The sequence below is a fragment of the Eleutherodactylus coqui genome, chromosome 13 (assembly GCF_035609145.1).
Source record: "Eleutherodactylus coqui strain aEleCoq1 chromosome 13, aEleCoq1.hap1, whole genome shotgun sequence".
In the NCBI taxonomy this organism is placed as follows: Eukaryota; Metazoa; Chordata; class Amphibia; order Anura; family Eleutherodactylidae; genus Eleutherodactylus; species Eleutherodactylus coqui.
Genome location: NC_089849.1, coordinates 39,944,171 through 39,957,218, shown reverse-complemented (window position 1 = coordinate 39,957,218; position 13,048 = coordinate 39,944,171). Strand labels below are relative to the sequence as shown.

The 13,048-nt window shown below is 43.6% G+C and overlaps 1 protein-coding gene across 1 annotated transcript in view; it reads left to right on the top strand.

Moving 5' to 3' along the window:
* Nucleotides 1-12,690, top strand: part of IGFBP4 (insulin like growth factor binding protein 4) — a 48,654-nt gene extending 35,964 nt beyond the window's left edge. Inside the window, exons 2-4 of the mRNA XM_066587712.1 lie at nt 4,695-4,852; nt 5,253-5,381; nt 6,509-12,690. Coding sequence (XP_066443809.1) covers nt 4,695-4,852; nt 5,253-5,381; nt 6,509-6,643 — 422 coding nt within the window. The 3' untranslated portion in view covers nt 6,644-12,690. The remainder of the gene's footprint in view (nt 1-4,694; nt 4,853-5,252; nt 5,382-6,508) is intronic.
* The last annotated feature ends 358 nt before the right edge of the window (nt 12,691-13,048 follow it).

Sequence of the window (13,048 nt, the reverse complement as noted above, 5' to 3'; positions counted from 1 at the left end):
TATATTGTGAGTGGAGAGAAAACTAAGGTGGGGGACATACAGTATAGAAAATTACAGTTGGTATGATGCCATTGTCTTACATGATGATGCTTAAAAAATTATACAGAAATATTATTAACCCTTTCCAATCCACTGTCTGACGTCTGAAGACATTCCAATTGAAGGCTGTACAGCTCCGATGTTGAAAGACGTCCAGCAGGTTATTCTTACTGTATAATACCGGCCGCTCTGTTGTCGGGGGGGGGGGGGGCTCTTCAGCATGTCACATACCGCAATACCTTCTCTAGCTAGCAGATGGCGCCATTGTATAATGGCAGAAAGAGAAAGCCCCCTAGGAAACTCTGAATCAAAAATTGGATTGCAAAGGGTTAAGGCTACGTTCACACAGGATGGATACACTGCAGAATGTCCGGCATACAATCCACAGCGATTTGAAATCCCAGCTAAATGAATGAACTTTAGTGATTTTTCGTCTACATGGATTGGAAAATATGGTTAATTGTATTTACGGAGTGGATTTTAATGTTGCGGAAAAGCAGCATATAAACAGCTTTTTCTGCATGTTTCCAAAGCAGAATTTAATATGGGGGTAATAGAGAGGAACATAGAAGAAAATCTGCATGATCGAATGGACATCAAAATCCGGTTAAAATCTGTGCCGAAAAAACTCCACAAAAATCCACAGCGAACAGCAACTTTATGTCTTGCGGATTTCTGGACGGTTTATCAACTATGTGGAAATTCCGCAGCGGACATTCCGTCCCGTGTGAACATAACCTCGGGGTATGTTAACACGTCGCTGATCTGCTGCAGATTTTGTTGCAGATCTGTAGCAGATTTCGCCATTTCAATTTCAATTCAATTGGAAGAGCGAAGTCTGCTGCAGATCGGCAACAAATCAGCAACGTGTTAACACAGCCCGAGACACTAATCTCTTAAAAAAAAAACCTTCTGCACAGCGGACCAGCAGCCAAGATGTTAAAAATTCCTTACATCCTTCCCTGTTGCCCATAAAGGAGGAAAATCACTTGCCAATCTGGCCTGGCTCCAGCCTGCTTTCTGAGATTACTATCTTGGATGGATGTCACGCCAGCTATGCTCCAGAGAAATACACATGGACCAGCCAGCACCTTCTGGAGGGCCCGTCAGACTTTCCATGAGCTCAGAAGAGAACTGCAGACAGTGTGCTGGGGGAGGGGATGGGAGCCGGGGGTGACCCCATTAACACCTTGGACCCAACTCTGGGGTTTGCGCTGCAGCTTTGATGTTGTTTTACTAGTAAATTTGCCAAAAGCAGCAACTCCCCAAAGCGTTAACACTTTTGCTGGCTCCTTTCTGTCTGTGTCAGTGTGTATCAGGCTGCATATTCCCTAACTCGTATGGTTTCTGCCATCCTGCGTTAGAGGAGCGGACGATAACGTCTTATTTTTGCAATAAAATGCAGAAAAGATCCAGATGAGTATTAAATATAGAGCTATAAATATAATACATACAGCGATTGGCTATTACATTACAACCACCTGCGTAATATTATGTATTACATAGCTACTCAGCTCCGTACATGGCAAACTGCGGTGCGCTGTGTCCCCTAACACCTTTCTATCATATACCTATAACCAAAGGTGTAATGTGTAGCTCCTGGGCCCCAATGCAAAACTGTGATAGGGCCCCAAACTATAATGCTTTATTCATAGTACTGGGCTCCCTATATGGAGAAGAGAAGCCTTATGGCTCCCCTAAGGCTCCCGGGCCCGGGTGCAACCGCATCCCCCACAGTTACGCCAGTGTCTATAATGTATGGGCCGCTGGGTAAATTAGCAAAAAGAAACTGTGCGACAAAACATGAAACTTACAGAAATAACTGGCAGTATGAAGTGAAATAAATAATCAGGCCACAACTATTAGAATACTCCTCAATGATACTGAAGCAGGTGGTGGTATGTAGCGGCGCGGTGGTGACAGACCTCGGAGGCAGCACATATTTTTTATAAAAACTAACTTTTACGGAGATATGGTTGTCTTTTTCTCCATAGAAGGGAGAAAAATGTACTTTAAATGTTACATATTTTCAACCGGAAATTCATACTATATAATATGTATCTACATATCTATGTCTGGGAACACCTCGGGGGGACAGGGCACTTCGAACTCTCTCATGACTGTCCTCATAATTATCCTGGTACTTCATACTACTGTATATCCTCAAAGGGCCATGGCATGGCAACATCGCAGCCTCACCAATTTATGAGCTCCACGTCCTTTGGTGCAAACAGACATCTCACGTACACGTCCGTCTCAATTGGTTGCTGGCACACAGCACCTCTATTCAAACTGCCTCGCCCCTAGTTACATAAGGATTTACGCTTCACGTTACGTATTAAAAATAAACATCAAACTCTCATATATAAGGTCACACTTCCCAATTAACTATAGTCCCCTCCGGGATGTACTCCACCAGTCCATGCTCATCCGTCATAGTCCCCAGTGAGTGCTCATTAACGTCTTGTTGGACTGGTCTTATGTGTCTTGCTCTTGCTCTGTCCTTGTCTCAGATCCATGGCGCTATCAGTGTCTTCTTCAGGGACAGCAAGCCGCTCCCTGTAGGTGTAAGCGCGGCAATGCTCAGAAAAACAGGTGCCACTAGGTCTGTATACCCTATGTTATAGTAGTAATCAGTCCATAAGGAGCAATATATGGGTGAAGCATAAAAGGATTACAGGGGTGCAGTCACCATCTTGGTCTTTATCAACATTCTTTTTTTTATCAATAGATTGTAAGGGGTTCGATAGAAGTTAACCCTTTGAACATAGGAAAATGATCACGTTTAACCTGATTCAGACCAAGCGTCATAAATATATGGGATTAGTTCCTGGGCTTTAAACCTGCCCCAATGCAAATATACAGCACAGGTTTAAAGTTTTGGCTCCTGCAATCTAGCAGGAACAGGTCGGATGGTTAACTGTCGAAGACAGCTGAGGACCTTGAGGAGAAGACAGAACTGGTCTTCTTTTTTCCAGTCTACATAGCTGTCAGTGAACGTTTTGTATTGCCGTTTCCACCATAGGACTCAGCAACCATTGGCATGGCAGAGTTCTTGGGTCTTAGTAGACCCCAGCCCAGCTCTGCTAGTGAGTAATCTAAGCCATGGGGAAATAGTAAAGATCTCTTGTCAGTTGTCCATGACAACTGGCTTGGTTTGACAACTTACTGATCTTGAGGTAGGCTACAGTCATATAATGGTCGTTGCTCAGAGAGAGAGTCGGGCTGCCTGTGCAGCTATCGGCAGCTATAGGATCACAGAGTCACAGTAACAGTCTCTGTTTTGATCACCGATAACTTCCAAGTCCAATATACTTGTCCCAGCACCACACTTTTCCATAGAATAGGTAATAAAAGTCTGATTCATGAGGGTCTCATCACTGGGACCCCCACTGATCATAAGAACAGGAGTTCTATGTCCCTTTTTCTCCTCAGTGCACTCCACACAGTCAGGACTTGGGACAGAGTGGTGGCCGGACATGCACACTGCCGTTCCGTTCAACTGTATAGGACTGTCAGGGACAGCCGAGTGCTTATACTCAGCTATCTCCATCGGTGCTATCTCTATTCACTGATGAGACCCCCAATGATGCCAAGAACGGGGGTCTTGTGTCCCCCATCCTACAGGGGTGCAATAAGCCCGCAGCGAATAGAAGAATGGAGTAACAATGGTGCAAATGCCATTAGTTTTCAATGGGACTGCAGAAATACCTGCACTCAGGTATTTCCATTGAAATGAATGGGGCGAAAACACATGCCCAGCCAACGCTCCCTTTTTTTTAATCACTGCAGCATGACCTATTTTTCACGTATTTGCCTCCGTATTGCTATTTTCTGCTGCGTAAATACAAATAATTATTTTTTTAGAAGAAAATAAAATATACGGAGACAAATACTGGTGAAAATATCGATGTCAACTGGAACACATCCGTACTGCAGATCCGTATTACGGACGTGTTACAGTACGCTCGTCTGAAACCGGCCTAAGGCTCCTTGAAGAGTGCTATGGGAATCTCCATGGTAATAAATGGCTAACAGATACAGAATTTTATGGCCTCCTTGTGTTGCTGTAAAGACTTAATCGGATGCTGTATGTACGGAGATATTCATCAATTTCTGGTATAAATGTGCAAAAAAAATCAAATATGTTAAATTGAAATGATCTCCAAGGTTTATGGTTACTCAACATTGAATCTCTCATGATGAACATTACCAGCCACAACTTTCTCTTTTTACAATCTGAAAGAAACCCCCAAACTAGAGATGGGCGAACGTGCTCGTTTAGAGCAATTACTCGAGGAGTATCACTATTTTCGAGTAACTGCCTACTCGGGCGAAAAGATTCAGAGGGCGCCGGGGGGTGCCGGTGTGGAGCGGGGAAGTGCAGGGGGGAACAGGGGGAAACTCTCTCCCTCCCGCAACCCCCCGCTCACCCCCGACGCCCCCCAAATCTTTTCGCCCGATTAGGCAGTTACTCAAAAATAGCGATACTCGTTCGAGTAATTGCTCTAAACGAGCACGTTCGCTCATCTCTACCCCAAACCCTAAAATGAACCCAAGGGATTTCGGCCAAGTTACTGTCCTACCTACCCTATTAGACTTTTTCCTTTATGGATACGGTATTTTTAACTGTGAATCTTGTGCATTTTTTTCAGCTGAAGATGATTCCCCAAATATGAGCATAAGTCAATGTCCTATAAACGACAAGAGCTGCATCCAAAAAGAGCAGGCGAAAGTGAACCGGAACGCAATGCTAAAAATGAAGAAGCTCTCTATGAACACCAAAACAGTCAACAATCTTCCTGTCCAAATGGTAAGAGAGGCATACGATGCCACCTGCTTCTGCCCAGTCATGATGAGCACAACTACATTTCGCCTTGCGTAACTCAATGAGAATGACTGTATTATCATATTTTATTGCACAAGGCTCTTAAAGAGGATTAGACAACCATGATTGCTTTTTTTTTTTTAACCAAAAACAGTGCTTCTCCTATCTACAGGTTGTGTCTGGTATTGCAGCTCAAACTTATTCATTTTAATAGAGGGCAGCTGCCATACCAAACACAACCCATGGACAGCTGTTTCACTGTTTTTGGAAGAAAGCCACCATGTTTTTTTTAAAAATCCTGGACAACTTGTTTAACCTAAACATGTCATGGGGGGGCATCCTGGTTAACCTATTGGTCTTTACATGAAATTTCTGTTCTTCCTAGGGTTCATGCCACATGGCATTGAATATAGCATTAGAGAGATTGGCATCTCTAAGGACCAAAACACAGGAAGATTTTCTAAATTATCCAATTCCAAATTGTGACCGGGATGGAAACTTCAACTCCAAGCAGGTACATTGATGATCCACCATCCAGTAATAGTGATGATTTATAATTTACTACTCTGTGTCCTCCCATGATCTGACCATCCATAGTGATTTCTGTGAAGAAGTGTGATTGGAAGAGTTTCAACAGATGTAACCCCCCCTTTCCCCCTCCCCATCAATCTCGTGAATGAGAGTTTTCAGTTTCTTATAACTCTATTTTTCTTGTCCAGAGTTGATTAAAAGAGATTCCATTTCCATAAAGAGCCAGAAAGCCCATTGATCCTAAAGAGTGAAAAAGCCAAAGTGCTAGCTCAGGGCACTTAATAGTTCCCTTCTATACTATAGAGCCTCCCAGAGTAGATACCAGCTACTGTCTACTGCTCCCTTTACGGGTTTTATGAAGCCCCAGAAGCTCGGACAGAATATTGAGCAATCACAGCCTACATCTTCAGAATTCCTAATTACTAGTATGTAGTGTTGAGTGAACTAAAACAGTTGAACCCGGTTTCAGGTTGAACTTTGCTAAAAGTTTGGTTCGGCACAAACCTGAAGTTGGCTCATCTTGGCCAACTCAATAAAATTATTTCTTCTTCTCTTTCTCGCCTCTTCTCCTCCTTCAATAAATGTACGCACTATATAAATAAAGGTGTTTATTATGAAGACAAAACTTGCACAAACACAGGGAAACCATACAAACTCCATGCAGATGTTGTTCTTGGTCGGATTGGAACCTAGGACCTCATTGCTGCAAGGCAACAGTGCTGAGGAGGAGGGCGATGATGAGGAGGATTTTTATAGCTCTTAGACAGTGTTATATACCAGTTTTAGGGGGATTGGTGAAGTTCTGGTTTGGTTCAAACTAATTCAGATCGAGCCCAACTTTTTGCTGAGGTTTAGAGAACTGACCAAACCGAACTCTTCAAAAGTTTGCTCAAGTGTTATTATGCTTGGTCATGTCTCGGTTTTATAAATTTATATTATGATTCAAGCTCATGTCGGGTCATTAGATGACTACAAAAATGGATCATTCTAAAGGACCATTATGGAAGTCCTATAATAAAAAAACATAAAAGCATAAAGAACTATAAAGGTAAATATACATACTGTATTTTACTTGTTTTGACTGACTTGACTCTTGCTTGTTTCTAATAGTGTCAACCGGCTCTTGATGGACAACGTGGAAAATGTTGGTGTGTTGATCGGAGAACTGGGGTTGCGCTGCCTATAGCTTATGATCCTAATCATGATCCAGACTGTCAATTGACCTCAGAGCACATCAGAAAATAGGGCACAAGGAAGTTTTTCCACTTGAAATCCACCTCCCCCTCATTATTCTAGTAAAGGAGATCTAGCACTAAGTGGCGGCACATGGAATCTTCTTACTGTTGAATCTAAAGAGACTGCATCACTCATTATTTGCCTGAGGAATCTATAACCTTTTGAGGAACCCAATCCAGATGAGTTGAAGTTAACTCTGGAAGACAAGTTCACATACCATGTGGGTGGGTTTTGGGGTGGAGAAAAGTCATAATACAGTGTTTTTTTTTCTATTTAATAATCATAGGTAAAAAGGAACTCTAGGGGCCAAGTAAGTGGGAAAGAATTTAGTGCATTCCAAAAATTCAGCCCAAGCAATATAGATGGGATTTATTTTTAAAAGTTTTTGATGAGCAATATGAAGTTGGATAAAATACTTGAGAAAATACAGAATGTATAGCCTGATGAGGTTTCGTGTTTGGTCAGTTTGTTCCTACATGATTTGTGGAATTCAGTGAAATTTGCCCAACTGTTAATTTATTGCGTAAAATATTTGAATTCCTAATCATGGGACATTTAAAGATCCGCCATATGCCCAAAATTGTCCCCAAACAGCCTAAAAAAACACCTCTTTATTCAAATCTACTTAGGTCACTCACCTTTGTGGTTCAGCTTATAAGACTGTCCTACAAAAAGTGGGGCTGCTGGCTTGTCTGCAGTGTCAAAACAAGTGGCACTGTTCATCTAAATAGGAATCACAGATGAAATTATTATGTCTAAGTAGTCAGTGTTAAAGGGGTCATCCCATTATAGACTACCCCTTCCAAAATGTGGCCTGATAACCCAGAGTCCTTCTCGGGACTCCCGTGGCAAACAGCTGATTTTGCCTAGGGAAGCTGCAACCTTCCAGATTTTCGCCTGCAGCTGCCAGTGGAGTGTAGAGGGGCATTTACATGAAGACAGCTCAAGTTCGTTCCCTTTATAAGCTCTTCAATTTGGCTAATAGAGAGAGGTCCTGAGAGAGAAACCCTGCTCTTTACGCCCAAATGGGGGACGTAAACAGGTGTTGTCTTCTTGAGATGACTCCTTAAGCATTAATAAATGATGACCAAAGTTGCAACAATGTATTTACTACCTTAACTGTGTTTCTTTTATACATAGACTGTTTTTCTGTAGGCACCGATTTGTTACCTGGAAACCATCAGCAAGTAGGCTGACTGCCATTGATAAATCTGATTATTTGTATTTTTTGGTACTCTTAGTACTATGGAGTGCATATGGTGTACTAACTGAACAAGGTGTGGTTCTCATTGCCGCAAGGGATAGAAGAGGAGCTGAACACGTCCAATTTTAGCGGCAATTATATAGTTCAGTCATCAGTAAACTCTTTACCGCCCCATAGGCTATGTCCAGATTTGCCATTGATTTTGTTTAGATTTTCTGCATAGAAAATCTGCAGCATTTTTTTGCAGAAAATCTGCTTTTTCAATCCACAGCAACTGTTGCAGCTTTTGCTGCGGATTTTCTGCCTATTTTCCATGCAGAAAGTCTTTTGTGGAAAATCCACACCAAATCCACAACTTCTACTGCAGATTTTGGCCACTCCATTGAAGTCTATTGCCCTAAATTCGCACCGTGACTGGTGTGGATTTCAAACCTGCACCGCATGTCAATTTCCGCATGGGTTTTGCGCAGATTTTTTTTCGCAGCATATGGAAGAGATTTTGAAATTCTCATCCACTTTGCTGCTCCTGTAAACGCTGCGGATTTTCTGTACAGAGGGCCCGCATGAAAAATCTGCAGCAAATCCTCCATAAGTGGATATAGTCTAATGGTTATGGCAGTCAGCCAGAATTTTGTCATTAAAGGGAATCTATCAGCTATTTTGAGCCCTCCAAGCTAAGCTTAAGGGGTAAAAGTAGGTCACCTGCCGAGTCTAGGGGTGTAAGTTTTATGCTTCCCTTCCATTCCCCCAATGTCAGCGCTGAAAGCTGCCGCTGCTATAATGCATTGATTGTCATGTTAAGTAGTCCTTTCATTCTAAGCTTTGAACAGGAGGACTACTTTGTGTGCAATGCATACAGAGGCGGCTTGCAGAGTTGACATCGCAGGAAGCAAAACCTGAGCGCCGATCATAATAAAGATATATTATTAATTAATCTCAGATCTGCTTCGATAGAATTCTGTTCCATCGTGGACATTGATTATGAATCACGCTACTAGAAATCACCAATGAAACTTATGTCTGCATTAACTATATCGTATGTTAACAGACTTCTAAATTCTATAAGGTTCACTATTTTATCCCTTTAAGTAAAAATGTACACACTTTCCTGATGAATTATATAAAACACATTATAAGATTAGTATATAAAGGGAGGGGTGGTTCCTATAAGCAGCAAATAAAGGAGCAATGCGAATAGTGCCTGGAATAGACATGCATAGTCTAACCATAAGATCTTTTTATAATGTTTGATCCCTACCAATAGCAGCTATCAGTCTGTAGATTAGCCAGGAGGAACCCCATGGCGCATATTTAGACCGGTGGCACACACAAGTGGATGTGCATTGCGGAATCAGAGGATTCACAGCAAATACCGTTCAGAACATGCTATGCAAAATCGCTATTACCTACACACTTGTGGAATCGAGCGGGGGAAAAAATCGCGGCATGTTCTATTTTTGTGCGGTGTCCGCACGGTCTGCTTCCATTGAAGTCAATGGAAGCCATCCGACCCGAGGTCCATCCGCAATTGACGTTGCGGATAGGTCCCAGGTACCCGCGCCATCGCCTAGCGAATGTGTGGGAAAAACAAAGATTTGAAAAAAATCTGTACTGCACATATTCGATGTGAGCATTCGTGGCCATCCGCAATACAGGTGAAGATGAACAAAGGAAGGTATCTTTCCCTATCAGGGTCGCCGGCAGTGGCCAGAGCCGGATTCCGCTGTGGGCTCCCGCATGAGGAATCTAACCCGTTTGTGTGCCGCCGGCCTTAAGGAGGAGTGACTCTATACGATTGATTAAGTGATTTGACAATAATTCCACTCACCAGCCATCAATATACAATAGGTGAATGGATTGTATGAGTTTGAGCTTCGCTTTTGATTGACTCTTTGAATCAATTCATTGTTTAATAGGGACTGGTAGCCTATTACCGTCCCTCTAATCGACATATTGATTCACTCTTCTCTACTGCTTAGATAAGAAAATGACTTTAAAGCTAACTTAAAGTAAATCTCCACTTTTTGACACCATTTTGGTTTTAGGTTCAAAATTCTGTGCTAATTGAAGGGGTTGTCCCTCTTCTAGCTATTGATGAGCTATCCTCAGGATCAGACACCATTAGCAGATCAGCAGAGGTCTGTCATCCGTTACCCGCGGTGATTAGCTATTCTCCAAGGCCGAGGTCTTACTGTACAGAGCTGTTTTGCTGCAGGAAGAAGACAACTTTGTACATTGCGCAGTGGCCCAGGTTGGTGCTACGGCTGAGTCCCATTGAAGTGAATGGGACTAAGCCTGTAATACCAAGTTGGACCACTTCAAAATTTGCAGCGCTGTCTGCTTTCACGAGCAAAACAGTGAAAAGCTTTGGTGGCAGATGAGGTCAGGCAGGGCTGGATATTGCCTAGGCGCAGGGGAGGTTTGGGACACTGATACAGTCTCTAGCCAATATGTCACCGGAATGGAGAAACAATAGGCTTGGTCACTGGGATGAAGGCAATAGGATGGAATCTCTATTCGTGCGGAGCACATAATTGCAGGCACCACTTGCTCTCCCAAGAGTTTATTGCAATGACACGGCAAACACAATTCTCTGGTTGACTTCGCTGGGGTCACCGACTCGGAGGGCGATGATCTGATAGGCACTGTGGTTTTTCTCTCTCTAATCAAGGCAGGAATCGGCACTGTCCCGGGATATTTGAGATGTGCCAACTAGCTGCTCCATCAACTCTACGTCAGCGATCTCTTCCTCTCTCAGCCACAACTCAGACGTTGCTTCCTGCTACCGCACTCCATGTCCAATGCACTTTTCTTAAAGGAACATACTGCAGCAACAATAAAAGAACATTAAATGCACATTGTCGCATAATAAAACTGAATAATACAACCTGTGGTGGACTGGAGTGCCCAGGATGCACCAGTAAAAGTCATGCAAATATTACTTAATCCCTGTTCACAAATGCCTCGCCTCTGCATTCTTCATGTACTTCAGTGGAAAGGTGTCCTGTTTCCATAGCTGGGAGGAATTGGTTGACTCCGATACTCTCAAGGGAGGTGGTGGTGGGACCACCCTGGCTCAAGGTCTACCGGGGATTCACCTGTGGGCCAGTCCAATCCTGAATCCAACGGATCCCAATACATAACACCCCCTTACAAGAGCTCTCTACCTTAGTCCCTCCGCCTAGGAAACAGATGGCGGTCCTGGGTGGCAGACTCCCGCAGTTATGCTATTGAAGACATCAATAACTAGAAGTGGGACAACCCAATTAATTAATATATCTTTGTAGCTATCTGAGCTTCATTTTTCTGATCCCCTTCATAGTCGTAGAGTTAGATGATAAAACTTTGGCTAAATGTAATAAAACAGTTAGTAGAAAACTTTTAAGCTCCCTCTAGTAGTGACTGCATTTAACTTTATGTTGGGAATATGGAACTCTATTTCAGAAAAATGGAGCTCCGACTGCTAAACAAATCTCTCCATATATACTGTATATAGCAATAAGACCCCACCTTATTGCTATATATGTTTAGGTTTTAGAAGGCCAAAGTGGTGTTCAAAGATGGACTTTAAAGGGGTTGTCTCGCGAAACCAAGTGGGGTTATACACTTCTGTATGGCCATATTAATGCACTTTGTAATATACATCGTGCATTAAATATGAGTCATACAGAAGTTATTCACTTACCTGCTCCGTTGCTGGCGTCCTCGTCTCCATGGTTCCGTCTAATTTCGCTGGCGGCTTGCTTTTTTAGACGCGCTTGCGCAGTCCGTTCTTCTGCTCTGAGCACGAGCCCCTTCAGTGTGCTCGCCGCTACAGCTCTTCTGCGCATGCGCAGACGAGCTGTATCTTCTCCGGAGCGCGCTGGAGTGGCCATTCTGCTACCATCCTCTCTTAGAGGAAGGTGCAGAAACTTGAGCCGCCCAGCTCTGCCGAGGAGCCGCCCAGCCGTGCCGAGAAGCCGCCTAGCCATCCCGCCGCACAGGTAAGTGATGGGCCGGGGGTGATGTGTGACTAACTGGCGTGGGCCCCTCCGGGTGTCCTAACGCTGGCCCCGGAGCCTACATTTGTAGTGAGGGGCCTGCCGCTGGGCCCTGGGGCCTTCGTCTGTTGTCAGTGGCCTAGCGGGGAAGCCGGGGGCCTAGCGCCGGTTACCTGCTGCCTGGCGGTGGGTGACTGTGGCCCAAGAGCGTGTGCCGTGGTCGGCCGCGTTCAATCCCGGGGTCCGGTCGGCGGCTGCGGGGCGTCTGGTTGTCAGGGAGACACAGCTGGTAGCGTCTCGGGAGCGCGCACGTCGGGCTACAGCAAGCGCGGTGCACCTTGTGAAAAGAACCGGCGGCCATCTTTGGGAAACGTTATATAAGTTGCTGAAAGATAAGAACTGTGAGTAGAATCCAGCTTTAAAACCCATTTACACGTGTGCATAGTTATGTATGCTTAAGAAGGGGGACTGGGCAATAAAAAAAATTCCACTCTTGCCTCGAGACAACCCCTTTAAGTATTTTTTTTTTTTTTTCAATGTTGTGGGTTTTTGCAGATTAAGCTTTTTTTGGTGGTAGTGGTGGTGGTGGGGGGTGTAATGGTAACGTCATTTTTATGAAACATCTCTATATCACTTGACCAATCAAGGTTGAAAATCTTCATTGTATACAGAATTATGCACTTGCTTGATTATCGCGTAACAAAACTGTCTTCTCAACCAAAGAATGTTGGAGACATTTGCAGAAAGAGGGGAGACGTCACGACAAGGGTTATTGTCGGCCTTTAAAACAATGTAGCATTTTTTTTACATATCTATTTTGTGTGAAATCCATTGTGAAAATAATAAAAAAAAAATCACTGATGTTTCCAGAACAGTCTCTGTGCAGGTGACTTCCAAAGATCACAATAGGTACTACAGACAAAATTCCCTCCATGACTCCCTCGAAGGAAAAATAGGGAACATACTAAAGTTTACTTATGTGTGGCACATAGGGAGTGGAAGCCATCTTTCCCCTCTTTGACAGAGGATTGAATGTGTGCACCTCCGTTGATTGGGGTCGATGCTTAAAGATCTCCACAAAAGACCAGGGAGTTTTTGAATCTGGTTCATTGACATTCAGCTAATAGTGATCACAATTTTGGTGACTCCCACACCCTCAAAATATATTCTAGGTATCTGACAATATACTGATATGGTCCTGGTCATCATAAGCCATCTTGTGCTAGCAAA